We start from the raw sequence: 19458 nt of genomic DNA, 5'->3' as shown, positions 1-19458 counted from the left end.
GGGGAGGATCGCCTTCACTAGGCGGGCGAGGGGCCCATGCGCTCGTTTGGGGCAAGCAAGGCTCTGCTCAGAACCAGCGTGATGCAATCATTACTAGGTGAAACCTTATTCTAGTTAGTTTATATCTTTAGTTCGATTGAACCAAATGAGAATACGGACAGCTTAAAAACCTGCCCCTTACCCACCCGCACAATGGACACCGCGGGCACCCGTGCCCTAAACCCAGCGACTCTTTCTCCCGAGCGACGACTACGGCGTTTTCTCGGCGATCGGCTGTCTTCCTCCCCATCAGCGAACAGCGGAAGCAATGGCGGTGTCTTCCTCCGCTGAGTTCCCGTCGCTGCTTCGTTTTCCTCGGTGAACGGCGGCTGCCGCGTCTTCCTCTCCATCGGCGAAACAGCGTCTCCGCCCCCCCAGTATCTCTCTCTTTCTTTTCCTCTTCCTCCTTCGTCGTTGCAGCCCCCCCTTCCCCGATCCCTCCTCTCTCCCCCTCCCTCTTCCACTGTCGCAGCTCCGATCCTTCCGCCGACACCTTCCTCCCCCTCCCTTCTCCTCCCACTTTACCCTTTACCCCTCTCTCGCTGCTCCTCCCTTCCCCGACACCATCCTCCCCTCCTCTTCCCCTCCGGGACCACAGCTCTTCCTCCCTCTTCCATCCCGTCCTGGAAGCGCCCCCCCCAAACCCAACACACCCTGCAACCGTCGCCCCCACCCCCGATAGAGTAGGTTACTGATGTGGAAAATCTCGATATTGTAGGTTATTGTATGCGATCTTGGCAATTGGTGTTTTTAATCTTGAGAGTAGGTTATTTTTTATATTCTCTGATTCCTGGTGGAATGTTAGTTAATGGGTTTGCTGATCATCTTTTTGACACCATCAATTTTAACTTCTCACATGTTTGTATTTTTTTATAAAATATGTCTGATTTCTTCTTCTTTTTATTGCTCGTGTTTTCTGGAGGAAAGGAAAGTTATATAGTGTAGTAGGGCTATTGGATAATCTTCTCTTTTGGTGAATAAATAATTTAGTGTAGTATTGCTTATTGATAATTTGGTCAATAAATAATAAGTTTGAAGTCCCTGTGGTAGCTCATAGTTCTTTTTAACAGAACTAAAACCATAGAAAGTTTGTATATTAAAGGAATTATCTTATTTTAACTGAGATTTATGTTTCTTTTTCTGAATCCTTAAATTGACCGTCTTTTACTCATTGGCGCATCTGACATCTTTGACCCATGTTTTATTTGAGATATTGGTGGTGCAACATAGAAAGGTCATACTGTTTATCACCTAGCTTTCAGTTCAAATGAGAACGTACAGTGTGTACATGCATCTCTTGTCATAACATTGATGAAGTGACTGCTTGCACCGAAATAGAGGCTATCAAGCATCTTTATGTTCAATAGTAGGGTATATCTCAAACATTAAAATGACATTGTATCATTCACTCCTCTAGAAAAGGTACGGATGATGATCTCAATTTTAAAGCCATTGCCTCTGATCTGTGAATGCTAAAGGCATGTGAAGATTGCCCTTGTACTAAGGGCAATCTTCACCTTGTATTAAGATTAATCTCAATTTTAAAGTCATTTGTATTAAGGGATTGCCCCCATTTATGAGTTTTTTACCATACAAGTCCTTGGTTACATTAGTACATTCTAGTTGCATGTAATGGCATGAGCTGCATTTTGCCCTGTGCAATGTAGACTGATTGGTAAGGATGCACAAGTAGACCTTCAGTGACTTGTTACATCCCAGATATAAGGCGAGGATCATTGAATTTTTCTCAAAGGTTAATTTGTTTTATGAAACCAGTAGGACATTATTTTACTTTTGTTGAAGTTGGCATTTCTTTATTTGTTCATTAGCTTAAATATTTGGTATTTTTTATGTTTGTTATCTTTCCAGAGTGGGATTACCAAGCAGTAGGGAGTTATTTGATGCTCAATTGGAGAAGAAAACTTACAGGATTATTACTCGAGTTTATGAATGATTACCAAAAAACATTGCTACCAGTTGTCCAAAAGCCTGATGGGAAGAAAAATTGGATGGTTTGTGATCAGATTCCTATGAACAATTTCTGCTGCTAAATAGATCTCTAGGTCTTTGTTTATCTTTTATATCTCCTATGACTACTCTATGTTATATTTGATATTACTGATTCTGAGGTACCAAATTTAGTTTATTATTTAATTTTTAAAGAAGAATAGAGTGATTTGCTTAATAAAGCTCCAACAAGTCACATATGTAGTACCTGGTATTGAAGACTTTGACCACATTGGTATCTCTGAATTTGTTCAAAAAGCTCAGGGTCTCTTAGTAAGTTTCAGAAAATTAGAACTTGGAGACAGTGACCGTGACAGCTGAGGAATTAGCTGTGGTACCTATTTTGCAGAATCAACTTTCCATGCTTGAACACGGCTCATCTTTCATTCTTCAGATTATATATGGCAGCAAGGAATCTCTTGAAAGCTACTGTTCCCTTCTCTTGTTGTCTAGAGATGACATATTTTAATGTGGTTGATGGCAAGGGATATTCTTCTCTATATGAACCACGAGCAAGCATTAAGGGTCAATACGAGGATTCTTTAGGAAAGATTCGTTTGGTCAATTTTCGTGGCTGCCCAACCACTTACTCGATGGTGGCGACAGGCTACTTTTCATGGACGAGGCGGAGGTGGGTTTTCTCTCGTTGCATCGGTCTTCGATGACGATGGCATGCTTTTGCTTGCTTCCATCCTATTGTCATCGTTCCGTCGTAAGTTCTTGATCCTTGGTCCAAAGATGGTTCGGTACAGGGATTCTTTGGGAAAGATTCTTTTGGTCTATTTCATGACCGCCCCTTCCTCGACGATGGTGGAAACCTAGCCGTAGACACCATCATCGGCTTAGATTCCTTGGTAGAGGCTAAAAACGAAGGTGGCGATCAACTAGGAGGTTTTTCTGTAGTTGCATCGATGGTGATCTCATGCTTTTGCTTGTTTCCTATCCTATGATAGTCATTCTTTCGCAAATTCTTGATCCTTGGTGCAGAGAAGTGTCGGTTCAAAGATTCTTTTGGTCACAGATTTTCATAGCAAGCTATGCTGCTGCCTAGCTTGCAATGAAGATGGCAATTGACGAGGAGGCTTTTTTCTCTCATTAGGCCGGTGATGCTTTGTCTTTCTTCCAGCCCTATCATTGCTGTTTGATCACAGATTCTTGATCTAATGATCCAGAGGAGAAGAGTTAGTAGGTTGGTTCTTTGGGACATGGAGTGTTCCTTTGCCACATGATTGATTTCTGCCCATTGGCGAGGAAACCTTCTGTCAATGGCATAATTGCGTTGATAAAGGAACCTGAGGTGTAGTAGATTATTTGGTCATAGTGTGATGCTATGATCGTGCTGTTTGTGCTTCTTATGGATGAAGAAGAGATAATTGGATTGGTTGCCGATAAGTGGCTGAGAAAGTTTATTCATTAGTGTTTGATAAATCCAGCTAATCTGTTTGTAATATTATGATCAGCTTAGTGAGTGTGGGAAGTTCTATATGGCAAGCCAAGGCAAGCACCGACCACAGCCAGTAATTGAATATGATATTTATTCAGGTAAGCATTGTTTTGATTGAAGCTTATTGGACTTTCGTAGTTCTAATGCTTGAGTGAATATTCTTGTGCAATTTAGTTTTGTCTCCTTTCTTTTTTTTTTATGGCATGTTATACTTAGGTTTGTATCACATGAAATTATTTTAGTAATCTCTTTTTAAGTAATAGAAGCTATATAATTGATTTGCATTTTCTTTCCATTATGCATTTTCATTACTAATTCTGTTACATCTGTCTTGTATACATGTCAATACGTCATCTTATATAAGACTTTTGGATGGCTTGACGAATATGCATTCATGAGTCTAACATTTATATTTTCCCCTAAACCCTAAAATTATCAAATTCTGAATTACCCTATTTTTCCCTCTCAGTTTTCAATCTTTCTTGAACTTTTTGTATTTCCCTTTTCATTGTAAGTTTAATAATTAAGCTAGCATTTATTTTGTTAAATTTTATTTTTGTGCCAAAAAAGTGGGAATCCATCTTGTAATGTTGAAATTTTTAATTTTTCGAATTAATATTTTATTTTATTAATATTTAAATAATTTTGTATATAATTTTAATAATACTTAAAAAATTTCTCTTGCATTGCTGTACTTATGATGATTATTTTTTTCTAGTTTTTCAATTAGTATTACTTTTTTCCCATTAATGAACAATAATGGGCCTATTGTGAGTAGTAATGGCCTAGCTCTACACGGTAATGGGCTAGTCATTAACTATCGCCAAAGTGGCCCGGTTATTATTCATATATTTTAGTAATATTTATATTTTGTACCAAATCATGATGTTAATAAGATAAACCCTTCATGTTAATGTGACAAATCCCTTCGTCTCCATTGCTCTCCATGGCTCCCTCCACTCGCCTCCTCCCAACTCCCCACAACTACCTTCTTGAGCCTCATTTGCTCAATCCTTAGACATTCTCATTATCGTCTCATTTGTCCCTTTTCTGCCCTTCCTCAAGATAAAGGATGTTTGTCATCACCTTTGTATCTCGGAAAATCTATGGAAAAGTAGTTGTTGGATGAATCAACAAGGCCTTATTTCTCTTGAACAAGGAAGGAGATGGGATTTTCCCATCTTTAAGGATTTAGCATTTTTCTATGTCATCGTTGTTGACATTGTCAATATGTGGAATTATTTAATTTTTTATTTAATATAAAATCTGAAGTTCACATTCATTGAGCCCTATAAGAGTTTCTTAGAACCTTATCTCTAGATCTTGATTGATTTTGATGATTGTTTTGTTGTCTGCGGTCTCGGCAATTGATGTTGAAAAGCACCATCAATTTTAATTTCTCACGTGCTTGCATTTTGTTATAAAATTTTTGCCTAATTGCTAATTTCTCTTTCACTCATGCTTTCTGGAGGAAAGGAAAGTTATATAGTGTAGTAGGGCCAGTAAGATAATCTCCTGTTTAGAATATGGTATAATTTCTTTTCCTCTTTTTTTTTATTTCATTATGTTCTTGGTATCCATCCTTTTAGGTTTATGATGTCTGTGGTCACCCAGTATAATTTTTTTTATTAAAAGGTCAAAAAGGCTAGACAAATGATATTTAATATAATTATGTTTAAGCCAGAAGATAACATAGTCTACACAAGATTGACTTCTTAATATAGACAACAATTACGGGGCTTTTCATTGATGGTCAATTTATATTTATGATTGGGATAACAATAATTTGACGAAATAATAATTGTTTCATCTATTAATTTTCAAGATTTTTTTGATTTAAATGTATAATAAGATCAAAGTTTAGAACAGTTTAGCTGGCTTTAAAGCAGCTGCAGATGGCCTAAAAATTCCCAAAAATATATATTGGTTTGATGTTACATAGTTGTTGGTTTGTGCCTTAATCAAAAGCTTGAAATAAAAGTTTACAAAGGTTTATAGCTATGAAATTTGGATTGAATTAAAAGATCCTCCTCTTTTGGTTCTAATGTAGGATCAAATGACAAGGATGAGCTCTGGTATTTTTTAGCATCAATATCATCGTGGAAGGAGGTGGCATCTTTTTTTACAATATGCATTAAGCCAGCTCTGTTATCAACAATGTTCTATTAGAACTTCACTCATGTTTAATTATGTACAAAATTTGCTGCTATTTTAACTTGGTATCCATAATTTATATTCTCCTTTCTGAATTTTGTCTATTATTTTTCTAAATTTGTTGTAGGCTACCTTTTAATACTCTGTGAGTCTACAAATGCTAGAGGAGATGTTGAAGAGAGGCTTTGGATGGCAGTACAAATGCTATGACGGTCGTGGGGACTTTGCGACTGTGAGCTACTTTACCAATCTAAACATTTTGCTAAATGAAAGGCTTTGCCTTCTCTAATGTGTGTATGATGCTTCTTACATGTCATAGTGGGAGAACGAAGCACACACTGAGTGTTGAGGTCTATGGGCTTCACATGGCCCTGAGAAGCCATGGATCATAAGAGGAAGCAACACGAAGCAGGGGAAAGGGATCATCCTCGATAAAGTGTTATGATGACAAGAATGTTTAAAGGCGTCGTTTGTTACTCATTCTTGTATTTACTAGAAATTTAAGAAGTGATCTAACTATATTTTTTAAAGACATTCTAAACCTGATGAAATAATGATATTTGGTTGAAATTTCTAGTATCAATCTAACTCAACCAGAAAGCCCTCGATTTTTCGCAAGAATTCAGCCTATTATGAAAAACTTGAAGCAGCATGTATATGAACAAATGAAAAAGCAAGATCTCTTTCATGAGTTTGTCCAAATAGATGAAATAGTGTAGGGACTATGTCAACCTATGTCGATCACTACCTTGGACTATAGCAAGTATTGTGTGGTCTTGAGCATGAGGCTACGTCAAGGCTAAGAAAACCTTGGACGTCCTTGTGTGACACCAATACCATTTGTGATATATAGAAGACCAATCACAGTGTGATGTCCTTGCGTGGCCCAAGCGGTACCATCGCATGGGTCTAGTGGTATCAGAGCAGCGTTCTTGGCGTCTCGCTGCCCTTCCATAGCCATCCATCAACTCTCCACAACCGCCCAAAGCAATTCCCACAATTGCTTAAGAGATCGTTGCCAAATTCCACCATCATCTCCACCACTACTGATCATCCTTTGATCTCCCCGTGAATTGCAACAAATTCTGGTTTTCTACCTTACTGCTGCTGCAATTTAGTTATCCTTATTTGAAAATCCCAAAAAAAATATTCCTATATTGCTGCATAAACTTTTCGTCATAAAGTTTTCATCTCTACGACGAAAGATACATTGCAGAATTCCAACCGTATTGCACCGTCTTTTTGATCTTGCTACTGTGTTTTTTCTATCCAAATCTCTTCAAAATTTTTATGACATCTTTGACACTTCCTAACAGCAGATTTTCCTTTGGTTTTGTCAAAAAATTCTCAATATAAACCATTGATATTTTACGTCTAATCTGCTATACTTGAAAATCTGCACTATAAAATTTCAGCCATATAGCACTGTTTGTTTGATCTTGATACTACGTTGTTTCTATTCAAATCTCTACGAAATTTTTATCATAGCTTTGACACTTCCTAATAGTGGATTTCCCTTTCGTTTCATCAAAAAATTCTCAATATAACCTACTGATCTTTTACATCCAATCTGCTATACTTAAAAATCTGTGCTGCAGAAAATTTCAACTGCATATTTTTGCCTTAACCCATCTATTTGCAATCTTTTTTGAATGAAATTTCTTATACACTTCATAGATCATCTTGGCTTTCATCTATGATTGATCTATTAAGAAATTCATCTCTAAAAACGATTTTGTGTTGCTGCAAATTTTTATCGTAACCCGTTGAAATTTCTCGACGAGAATTCTGCAATCGCAACTTGCACCAATTTCCTTGTTGTTATACTACCGAAATTTTCTTAATTAAATTAGATATCCTTGCTGTCATATAAACTGTGATTTTGCTATCAATTCCCTCCTCAATTCTCTCAAGTTTTTGGTGGAATTTACGTCGAGAAATCGTTGTTTCTTCGACGACAATTCTACTCTTACAAGACAACACATACTTGCTGCAACTTCCACTGATTTTTATCAAACCTTTGCTACCATCTACCACAGATTCAAAACTTTCATCTACAGCCCTAAAACTCCACCAAACCACACCCTCAAATTGCACCTAAATTAGCCACAAAATAAGCCTAAACCGTAGCCTACATCCACCGATCTACCAACCCTTTCGACCATTAGCTCTCTCAGCCAATACATGCCTTTAACCCAACAACAAAAGAGAGATCTTAACATCACAGATTTTGTGGCATATACTATGGCATCTGATGAGGTAATCAATGCTAAATTTGAAGCCTTCGAGGCACGAATGGAGGATAAGATTCGGACGCTCTTTACCGAACTCAGATTGGGCTGACCACTAAGCTCGAAGAAATCACATCAAGGAGAGAGCTTTGCCCAATCGCATCAAGCCCAAAGATATGACTTCCAAGAGAGGGGAAGCTCTATGACCAACCCCAACTATCCATGCATGAGAGTGGATTTCCTTAGATGGCAAGAAGGAGACCCGATTGGTTGGATCTCGCGTGCGGAGCGATATTTTCGGTACTATAAAACCGCGGATGCATTTATGGTGAAAATTGCAGCTATACATCTTGAAGGGGATGCTATACAGTGGTTTGATTGGTTTGAACATACTTATGGAGTCCTTTCATGGCGACAATTCAAAGAAGGACTACTGATCCGCTTCAGACCAACCGATTACGAGAATATTGACGGACAACTAGCAAAGATCCGACAAACCTCCACCATTCAAGAGTACCAAACCTGGTTTGAAAGGTTATCTAATCAAACTCATGATTGGTCTCAAAAACAGCTATTGCGGACCTTCATTGAGGGCTTGAAGCCAGAGATCCAAGGAGAAGTTAAAGCGCAACAACCGTATACGCTTATGGCAGCCATCTCTTTTGCACGACATCAAGAGGAGCAATTAAATCATGAAGCTCGGAGGACTAGGGTCGCTCCTCAACCAGTAATATTGAAGCCCTCAGCCCCCCCTACTGTCGACCAAGTCCCTACACCAAAGAGGTTAACAAGAGAAGAGCTTCGGGAGCGATATGCGAAGGGGTTATGTTGGCATTGTGACGAGCCGTGGAGCCGTAAGCATCACTGTAGCAAAGGGAGACTTCTTATGAGTGAACCAATAGAAGAAGAGGTCATTGAACATCCAGAAGAGAGCCTTGAACATGAAGAAGAAGATGCGGAAGAAGAGCTACAACCGACTGAAGTTACGGTACATGCACTAGCCGGCTACTCAAACCCGGAAACGATGAAAGTTGGAGGCCTTCTCAAACAACAACCGATCACTGTTCTCATCGACACAGGCAGTTCTAAAAGCTTTATAAACAGTAAGGTTACTATCCAGATGGCCTTACCTATTGAGAATTGCAGCAGGTTTGACGATAAGGTCGTCGACGGACGGATTTTGAATTATGATCGTAGGCGCCCGCAGGAGAAACTATTGCTGTAGGACCAAGAGATAATTACATATTTCTTCCTTCTCCCTCCTGATGATCATAAGGCCATGTTCATAATTAAATGGTTGACGACATTAGGTGATATTTCTTGGAATTTTATGCAACTAATTATGAAATTTTACAGTAAGGGGAAACAGGTGATACTGAACGGGAAATGTGGGGGCGACATAACGACGATTTGCACACAACAAATTGAGAATTTTTGCATAAAGCATGTAGCATATTTTTTATACAACATGAGCAGCAAACTAAGGGAGAGCCAATACAATTTGAAGATCCAAACCTTCTTCCTTTGCTTACTAAATTTTCAGATATATTTGACGAACCGTACAACCTACCTCTTACCCGTCGGCATGATCATTATATAATGATTCTTTCAGGCAAACCTCCAGCAAATACTCGGTCATATCAATATCTATATCTCCAGAAGGATGAAATAGAAAGGATTGTAAAAGAAATGCTCAAAACATGAGTTATTCGGCCAAGTTGCAACATCTATTCTTCACCGGTGCTACTTGTACGCAAGAAGGACGGAACATGGCGAATATGCGTTGATTACTGAGCTCTCAATGGCATAACCATCAAGGACAAATACCTTATTCCAATAGCAAATGAATTACTAGATGAAAGGGAGCACAAACTTTACAAAGCTGGATTTTTGATCCGGGTATCATCAAATATAAGTGTGCGAAGAAGACATATCAAAAACCACCTTTTGAACACACAACAACCATTACGAATTTTTGCTTTCTTCAACAGAAGGTGGAATATCTTGGGCATATCATATCAGAGGAAGGTGTGACAGTGGACCCCTTCAAAATTGAAGCAATGCAAAACTGGCCTACCCCGAAGAACGTAAAATTGCTACATGGCTTTCTGGGTTTAACAGGCTACTACTGCAAGTTCGTGAAAAACTATGGTGAGATCAGTGCATCACTTACTTCCTTACTGAAAAAAGATGTCTTTCAATGGTCGGACAGAGCCTCCGCTGCCTTCGACAAACTTAAGGCAACCATGACGACGACGTCGGTGCTAATACTACCAGATTTTAACCGACCCTTTATTATTGAGGTCGACGCATCTGGAGTCAGAATTGGAGCCATTCTCATGCAAGATGGTCGACCACTCGCATACACTAACAAGGCATTATCTCCCTCCCATCAAAATAAGTCAACATATGATAAGGAGATGCTCGCCATTGTGCGCGCAGCAACGAGGTGGAGACCCTACTTGATTGGTCGACGATTTCAAAATAAAACCGACCATTAAAGCCTCAAGTACTTTTTGGAGCGAAAGATACCATCCCCTGAGCAGCAAATATGGGTTACAAAACTTCTTGGATTTGATTTTGAAATAACTTACAAAAAAGGGAAAGAGAATGTTCTTGCAGATGCGCTTTCGAAGCTACCCGAGCAAGTTGAAGTTTCGGCCGTTTCACTTCCGACCAGCGACTTCCTTGAGGATATTAAGATGGAATGGCAGGAAGATTCAGATACTAGTAAGATTATAAAAAAATTGGAGGAAGCACCATGCTCCATGGCTCATTACAATTGGGACTCAAAAAATTACACTATAAGGGACACATTGTGCTTATGATAAATTCTACTTGCATCTTCACGAGCAGATTTTGGACAAAGTTATTCCATATACAGGGTGCTAAATTGAAAAGGAGTACGGCATATCACCCACAAACCGACGGCCAAACGGAAGTTGTAAATAGGTGCTTGGAGACAGCCCAAAGCCACCCACCAAATATGACTACCCAAGGAGTTCTTCAGACTCAGCCAAGTGCTATTATTGGTTGACGGATCGTGACTCGACGACGACGATCCACTACTGAATTGCTAATACAGTGGGCAAACCTACTAACAGAAGATGTCACTTGGGAGAACTATGATGACTTGAAGATTAAATTCCCAAAATTCATTGTTCGTCAGCCTCGAGGATAAGGCTGATTTGAAGAGGGTGGGTCTGTTAGGACTCTATCTAGGAGAGTCCTAATTGGGAGGGACATTCATGTAAAACCAACCTAAGCCAACCCCTATTAAAGAGGTGAAGAGGCCGGCTAGGGTTAGGAGGTTATTTCTTAGAGAAGAATAGGGAGTTGTAAAGGAATAGGAGTCTTGAGTAGGAGTCCTATTAGGAGTTGGTTAGAAGTAGGAGTTTTGAATAGGAGTCCTATTAGGAGTTGTTTAGAAGTAGGAGTCTTAAGTAAGAGTCCTATTAGGAGTTAGGGTTTAGAAGCCCTATAAATAGTCATGTATTCCACCTCTTTTGATAAGCAATAGATGAATCTTTTCTGCAGCCTTTGAGCAGCAACTTAGAGGGAGGAACCCCTATAGAGTTCCAAGGAGGCCGATCCCCTAAAGAGATCAACCCCAAGTTTAGAATCTGTAAGGGTTCTAACAGTTTCATCATCAAAATCTAAGATTCAACAAATCCCCCTATCTCATCTTCTCCGTTCACTATCTTCGTAAGACAGCCCTCAGCCCTCTCTACCCCAATCGTTGTTGCCACCCCCCTTTGCTTCTAAATAGTGCTGAGGTCATAGGTAATGTTAGAGCATGGATGATCCCTAAACTCTAGGAAATGATCTTCTTCTATTGCTCTGAGAAGATTTTTTTTGTTTATTGATGACTGTGGCTTTTGTGAGGACTTTGGAAATCAGATATTGTCATGTTTGTTGCTGTAAATTCTATAACTTGCATACATATATATATCACTCGACAACAAAAGTATTCCTTACCGCAGGCTAGCTTCCAGCAGGAAGCAGTAGCTGAAGAGATTCTTGATGAAGAACAAATCCTGATCAAGGTTTGGGGGTTCTTTGTTTTCCTGATAACAACAGCAAAAGTTCAGGATTGCTTGAGAGGGCAAACCATTTCAGTGATGCAAAAAATCATCTTTTGTTTCTAGTTCTCCTCTGTTCAGTTTTAGACCCAGATGAGGTTTTACCACTTAGATATGGCAGTTCTAGTTTTTCTGAGAAGTCAACTTCTTTCATACAGTAATAACTAGCATTAAAAGAGAATGATTTCCTCACAAGAGGATTAGTCAGTAGTCTTGAAGTGTATCAATGCATATGTGGAAAATGGTTACCTAGAAACTGAGGTTGCTTTAACTCTATCTTTTCCCTTCTTTGGAGAAGATTTGTTGAACAAGTTTGAACTATATCACGTTCTTTGATCTGTAGCATGTTTCATAAATTCGAGGAGGTTGTCCATGATTCTCTGCATTGAATGTGTCATTGGTAAGAAAGTTTGATCTCTTCTGAATGGCCTTAATTTACACAGAGGCAATTTTTCCTTTTTGTGTTTTCTGGAAAACTCTTACTATGTCATCTAGAGACACCTGGAAAGAGAATACAGTTTGAAGTTGGAGATTTATAATGAACAAGTGGTCAAGGAATCCTTGATCACATATGAAGCGTCCTTGCACTTGGTTAATCGTTTTGAATGCTCTGCAATATAACCATCAGAAGAATTTATTTCTTTATCATGATTGGTATCAATAATGTCAGCTAATATGCAGATGACAACACCTTGATACATGATACCTGTCAAAGATTAAAGAGCTAAGACAAAGGTTAGTACTCTTTGCTCTCTGCTTTGCTGTATTCATGGATCTGGATCTGCTTTTGCCTGAAGTTTCTTGACCTAATTCAGTCTAGTGTGTAAAAGGCCATGGATGGTCTCTCTTCCTTCAGGCAGACAAGTATGAACATGACATGTCTTTCCTGAAGGTTGGTTCCTATATTTCATATCTTTCTGTTGTGTCTTTATCGATACTCATATCGAATTCCATTTTCAAGTATACCTGAAGCAACAATAAGAATACGTGGAAGAATTGATGCTTCTCCATGTTGACACAATGAAAATGATCCTTTCATCTGATCAGTTATTGTTGGAATTAAAGGTTTATAGAAAGCATATGCTATTTTCGTTGTATTTTATTCAGTTTCGTGTGTGCCATACGTGATATTTACCATTGCATTAATATTGCAGGATATATTGATTGAAAGCAGCAAGATGGACATGATTCAGCCAAGTTATGAAGCTGTGCTGGAGATATGTTCACAAGATGGTCTTTTTCTCTGCTGAAATTCCGTGTAATGGTTTTTCTTTTCAGTAATTTTATAAAGGCTGTCATGTTTATTTAAACACTATATCTAGTGCATGAATATTCACTTGATATTTGTGACAGTCATGCCAGGTACCTTATCTTCGGTGAGGCTGCAAACTTCTCTCGAGGAAGGAGAATATTTGATTCCATAAGAAGTGATTGAAAAACTTGTATTAGAGGTAATTGTCCTAAGCTAGATTTGTGTGCTAATTAAAAATGCAAATGTTTCATGTGCTCATATAAAACTGTTTGTGCAATTCCATGAGCTTTTGTGTCCATATGCAGAATTTAATATGATTAGTCTTTGGTGATTCAACTACTTTGGCAATTTTGTTTTCCTATCTCTGGAAACCTTTTACCTAAGAGATCCGTGAGAGTTGAACAATGATACATGAAGAGAATCTTATGTAAAACTTTCATATTTTCCAGCATGTCCCATTTTCGTTGCTCTGTGTTGTGGCGATAAGTTGAACAATGATACATGTGCTTTGCTTTGTAGCTATAAGTTGTTTGTCTTGTGCAGTATGCATGCTGGTTATGTCCTTGTGCATGTCCCATCTTCTTATATATGAGTACAAGCACATGATAAACACCCAAATTGGAGGAATAAGCAATCGATGGTTGGAAACTTATTTTACCTACCCAACTAGTTTTATAATCTTAATGATAAAATCTAGGACATAAGTCAACCATGTATTAAAATCAGGCCTTGTTTCTCATATCAAGCTGGCTGATTCTATCAATTTTTGATATATTCTGAAATGATTCAACATGAATATGATGGACCTACCTTGTCAATAAGTGGATCTCCCTAGTTCTCTGCAGTATATCCACTATCATTAACTCCAGATCATGCTGACAAAATTATTTGTCAAATGGCTCTTGGGCTTTTTTTTCCTTTGTTTAACTCTTTGCAGGAAAACAATAATTTTATATTATAGTGGACATAGACCAATTTCTCCAAGGATCTTGGTAACATTCAATTGTCACCAATCACTGATTGCAAACTATATTGTATATAGACCAGATTCTCCATGCATATGTATGACATCCTTGGACGATGTGGTTTTTGATACGCTCTGCATGAAAAAGATCCTTAAGGGCTGCAAAATTTCAATTGCACAATGAGTTCAAAAATTGGTTCAGCTGAGCTGAAGATTGGGAATGTATTCTTGCATGGAATGATGGTATTGTCACTAATTGTGTCATATTTCTCATTAGACATGTCCTAAGGTAACACATGTCAATTTTGTATCTTTTGAATTGGTTTTTTCAAAACTTGAAGCAGTAAAAGATTGTTTCATGTTTAGCAATTAATTCCAATCTAGTCTTGATTTATTTACTTTTGAATTTGAAATTTTCTTGGTTATCTTATCCCTTCAAATTGTGTGGTTAAATAATTAAAATTGTCAGATGTTTGATGCTTATGGTAATCATATTGAAGAAGGCGTAGAATTGTTCTCATGTTCCATTTTTTTTATTATCAATCTAACGACTTTTCTTTATGTAATTGTGTGATTGAGACCACATATAGGATGCATAAGAGAATGTTAGAAGAAAGTGCTGAAGAATAAAGTCGTGAAAATATCTTTTCTATCATTCATATAGGATGTAGAAGATATGTAGTTTTTTATTTTCGATATGATGTGGAATTTGTTATTGTATCAATTTTAATATTAACTTTCGGGCAAAATGATAGACTCTATGATTGTATTATCTTTAATAATTATGTGGATTTTTTGGTTATTAAAAATTCTGGTATGATTTTGAAATTATTAGAAATTGATAGGTTGTCAAAAAATTATTATTAAATGGATAGTAATGTTGGTTTTGTTGACAGCCTGTCACTAGTGTAGTCTGTCACTAATATTATTTTTGTTTATATAAATATTAGTATAGCAGTGCTACTTCTCTATGGATCTTTTCAATGCAATGAGGCTCCATATTGTTTTGTTGTTGACCTGGCAGTAAATTGTAAACTGTATACAGTGATAATGATTTTTAGCTTGATTGAGTTATGGGTTATTCACTTTTTATTGATATTGTTGTTATTTGTTGATGGTGCATTTTAAGATTGCATTGTATACCAAATAAACAATCCTTGTGTAAAAATTAATTTTGTTTTAAGGCATTAGTTAATCCTGGTTTTACCTTTTGACTTCTAAAATATTCTTATGGATACACTTTCTTATGCCATCAAAGCTCAAATGCGTCATGCATTGCATTCTGATTATCCCAACTCCCTTTGTGATTTCCTTCTTTCATCTCTTCTTTTCTCTTATCCGTAAGTATCTTCCATCCGTCTTTAATTTCTCAGATACTTCATTCAGTCGGTCTCTTCCTGAGAAATCCTCTTCTACACCTCTTCTTTGATCTAATCCTTCGATTCCCCTGCTCTCATCTTTTCTTACGTATCTAATTTTCATTGGATAATAATTCCTTAGCTTGGGTCTCCTCACAACCTTCCATTACCGTTCCTAATGTCTCTTCCTTTCCTCTTTTCAAGTTTAACATTAATCTTTTGTTTTTTTTTTTTTTTTTTTGGCTGCCCGCTCTTGACTAGAGCTTTTGGTTTCTGATGTGTTAGCTGTATTTTGTGTTCACTTCGGATGCTTTTGTTTGAGAAGTTTCATGTGATTTGACAATTGGATCATAATCCATGCTAATGACAAGTCTAATATGGCGAATCATCTGTCGATTCCTTCCCTCGAGTCTTTCACTTGTTTCCACATTGGTTAAGATGAAGAAACGAAGATGGTGAAGGATTTGACAATCTTGAAACTAAACTTGAGGCTCATCTTGGATAAAGAAGCTTGAGACATGGGGAATAGAGTAAGAGAAGCCTTACAAGATGCAACTTCTACCCTTGGAATGGGACTATATTTTGTGTAGTTCCATAGTAGTTAGCATCATTAGTTTGAATTTAATTTTAGTTTTTATTTCATATCGTGTCCGAATACATTATTTCATCATGGGTGGATAGTGGGAAGCGAACCCGTAGCTTCTCCTTTGTCAAAGAGAAATTGTAACATTCAACCTATCCGCATTTTTTTCATGCGTGCATGTATGTCCACACATGCGTGGCATATATCATGTATACATCTAGATGATGTATGGGGCCAAATATTCAAATGCAAAAATGAAATATATTTTTTTATTGGAACTCAAATTGTAGCTTAATGTGTCTCACTGAATTTATTAAATTTATTAAAAATAGAAGGAATGGAGTTTCTGGATAGTTTAAGAGATGAGAGAATCAAGAAAAGCTATCAAAAAGACTAATCTGATTCATAATGATGTATTGGAAGATATAATATTTTTATCACTTGACCCCCCAATGCATTCAACAAATGCATTGCTTTCATTTGAAGTCTTTACAACTCTTTATCATCGTTGTTGGATTCATTTGAAGTCTCAACGACAGTCTTACTCTTTTCTGATCTTGCGGAATGGATTATTGTTTTTAACGCATTGAGTGTCTGCTTTGAGACTTTACCTTTTAAAACTCAATTGCTTATGATAACTCTTCTTCTTTTTTTCGAACTCCTTCCATTAATAATACTTAGATGAATGGTTTTTTTTAAATTATTTATTGTTTTCATCCTCCAAGCACAAGCTTTTTGAAATTAGCAACAAGAGAATCCCTTCCTCCCGTTGGCCCCACGTTCTTTCCGTTCTTAATTTCTCCGGGACTGCCTTCCTAATTGTTTCTGGGGCTGGGTCGATCGGATTGGTCGAAATTTCTCTGATCTGATCTGATCTCGAATTTTCTTGGGAGGAATTTCATTTCTCCCGAAGCAGCCTTGGATTGTGCTTCTGTTCTTCTCCTGGTCCGACAGGGGGTTATTTGTTGGGAGTTTACCTGGGAAACTATGTGACAAGTTGAGGAGCAAAGGTGATTCCTTCACATCTTTCATTTTATCGTTCTTTCTTATATTCAAAAGTACGGAGGGAGGACGACATCATCCTCTGCCTCCTCTTTCTCTTTCCCTTTTCCTTGTCACGTGCCGAAAGGGAGGAAGAAGCTTAAATTGAACCCAACGGAAGGAAGGACGGAGAGCTGATTCGTGTCTTTTTCTTTAGTTGCTCCTCTCGTACCAAGGAAGGAATATGTTCCCTTTGCCCTCCTCCGCCCGGTATTTTTGTTTACAGTGGCACCACCGACACAAGGGACCAGTGGCGGTGGCTTGCACATTTCTGCATGTCCGCCTCGAAGCCCCGACTCAACGTCCTCCTCAAACATATCGCCACAGAAGCTGCGTCCTCGGACATGGCAAATTTCCTCCGACTTCTTTGTCGCATGTTCTCTTTGTTGTTGATGTTGACGTGGCCGTGGTGGTGGTTCCGCCTCATCCTTCTCCCAGTAACAGTAGCAACGTCCTCCGAAGGCAACAATGTCAATAGCAACGCTGCCCCCCACAGCACGTATTGTCGCTCCTACTGCGGCAACATCACCGTGGACTTCCCCTTCGCCCTCCGGACCGGTTGCGGCCATTCCGGTTTCCGAGACCTCCTCTATTGTATCAACGGCGTCCTCATGCTCCACATCCCCTCCGGCTCCTACCGTGTGCTCGACATCGACTACGCCTACCGCGGCGTCACCCTACACGACCCTGGCATGTCCGACTGCTACTCCCTATTGCGTTCCCCCGGTGGCCTAGGCAATGGCTTCGTGGTGGAGCCCTGGAGGGCGCCCTACCTAGAGCCCGACCCTGACAACGTCTTCATGCTTCTGGGCTGCCGCGCCGATTCGCCACTCTTCCAGGGCTTCCCCTCGCCAGAGGGGAAGCACCTGCCCTGCCGCAACGTCTCCGGCATGGGCTGCGAGGAGTACTACCGGTGCCCCGCCTGGGATGAGGGGCCCAGCAGCAGGAGGCCAAGGGGTTCCGCCTCCGCTTCCGCCTATGGGGTCGTGAGCCCGCCGGAGTGCTGCGCCTTGGAGTTCGGGGCCATCCGGGCCATCAATGTGAGCCACTTGAGGTGCGAGGGGTACAGCAGCGCCTACAGCTTGGCGCCGCTGCGGGCGGCGGGACCGGGGGCCTGGGCTTATGGGATTCGTGTGGCCTACTCGCTGCCGGCTAACCACCAGGGGTTCTGTGGAGCGTGCCAGGCCACAGGTGGCGTATGCGGCTACGACCAAGGGACGGATGCTGATATCTGCCTATGTCACCACTATAACTCTACTTCCAACTGTGACTCTGCCTATGCGGCTGCCACTCCTGGTATGATTGTAGGGTTACTTCCCTCTCAGAATTTGTTTTCATTGAATTTTTAAAATTGACTCTTTAAATGGTCAGACGACCAATATGCCCAAACTTAAATGTCGGCGTGGGAATATGGTGTCCAATATGCCCAAATTAATTAGTAAATTAAGACAAGTTGGATATATTTTTCAATTTATTAAATATACTGGACAAGTATGGTACTTTTTATCAGCATTTATATGTTGACAAGCAAATATTCACTGTGCAATTTACCATGGATATAAGCTATTCAACGAATTTGATAAAATCTTAACTTTTTGAGATTATGTCTACACTTGGGAGTTTTATTACTGTTCGTGACTGAAGGTCGATGTTTTTGACCCATCGCAGAAAGCTCATCCGAACCGAGCATCATGCCCAAGCCTTCATTGGCGACTCTAGTAGGAGGTTAGCATTTGCACCTTTAGTCCTTTGTTATCTGGCATTTAACTAGAGAAATAATATATCATGACATAATATTTGTGCTTGTGCAGGTTTCCTACTTTTCCGGAATATATTGTCATCCACTTTATAGAAAAAGAGTGATCCGCGTGACAAATGGTTGGTTCAGGATTTAATTTTCTCAAGATATGGTTTCCCCAGTTCTTTCATCAAGCGTCTTAATGTCCCGAGGATTTGGAACACGTTTCAACAATGGAATACGTCCACTTCACTTAATCCGAAAAGGATTTTTTTTTCCTTTTTTTTTTTTTTTTTTTGAGGAGTGTTACTGGCTTTCGTGTGTCATGTTACTCTCGGATCGTGTGGTTTATTTTTGAGAAGGTATTTGCCTTTTAGAGCATTGGTATTTTTTTTTTGAGAACGTATTTGCATTGTCCATAGTTGTAAAATTCGAGTTAGTAAAGTTCGAGTTATGTTGTAACTATTTAGTACCATGCTGGCGTGTATTTTATTTTTTTACAAAAAAATAAAACTATTCCATGTGACACAAATATTAGAGCTGAAATCAAAGTTTATAAATAAAC

At 38.9% G+C, this 19458-nt stretch overlaps 2 protein-coding genes across 22 annotated transcripts in view; both read left to right on the top strand.

Annotated features, from left to right (window-relative positions):
• The window catches only part of LOC135606328 (uncharacterized), a 15561-nt gene extending 990 nt beyond the window's left edge, over nt 1–14571 (top strand). Inside the window, exons 1-9 of one of the 21 annotated variants that reach the window (XM_065097391.1) lie at nt 1–97; nt 1909–2051; nt 3507–3588; nt 5541–5599; nt 5772–5876; nt 12639–12692; nt 12773–12849; nt 13112–13215; nt 13311–14571. The exon at nt 1–97 is cut by the window's left edge and continues 257 nt beyond it. In XM_065097391.1, the coding sequence (XP_064953463.1) occupies nt 37–97; nt 1909–2051; nt 3507–3588; nt 5541–5599; nt 5772–5783 (357 nt within the window). In that variant the 5' untranslated portion in view covers nt 1–36 and the 3' untranslated portion in view covers nt 5784–5876; nt 12639–12692; nt 12773–12849; nt 13112–13215; nt 13311–14571. The other 20 variants (XM_065097390.1, XM_065097389.1, XM_065097385.1 and 17 more) reach the window with 20 other exon arrangements.
• Nucleotides 14572–16647: 2076 nt separating this feature from the next.
• LOC135606327 (uncharacterized) lies at nt 16648–19400 on the top strand. Its single transcript, XM_065097383.1, has 3 exons — nt 16648–18451; nt 18824–18880; nt 18967–19400. The coding sequence occupies exons 1-3, from the start codon at nt 17431–17433 to the stop codon at nt 19005–19007; spliced, it is 1119 nt and encodes a 372-aa protein (XP_064953455.1). The 5' UTR covers nt 16648–17430; the 3' UTR covers nt 19008–19400.
• Nucleotides 19401–19458: the final 58 nt, after the last annotated feature.

Source organism: Musa acuminata, chromosome BXJ2-2, assembly GCF_036884655.1.
Source record: "Musa acuminata AAA Group cultivar baxijiao chromosome BXJ2-2, Cavendish_Baxijiao_AAA, whole genome shotgun sequence".
Taxonomy (NCBI): Eukaryota; Viridiplantae; Streptophyta; class Magnoliopsida; order Zingiberales; family Musaceae; genus Musa; species Musa acuminata.
The sequence above is the reverse complement of the archived record's forward strand: the minus strand, read 5'-3'. Positions and strand labels throughout refer to the sequence as shown.

Excerpts from the sequence above, each read along its gene's own strand:
- LOC135606327 (XM_065097383.1), top strand. The coding sequence starts at position 17,431 with ATGTCCGCCTCGAAGCCCCGACTCAACGTCCTCCTCAAACATATCGCC. Across the intron at positions 18,452-18,823 it reads CTATGCGGCTGCCACTCCTG|AAAGCTCATCCGAACCGAGC; the intron begins GTATGATTGTAG and ends GACCCATCGCAG. Across the intron at positions 18,881-18,966 it reads ATTGGCGACTCTAGTAGGAG|GTTTCCTACTTTTCCGGAAT; the intron begins GTTAGCATTTGC and ends GTGCTTGTGCAG.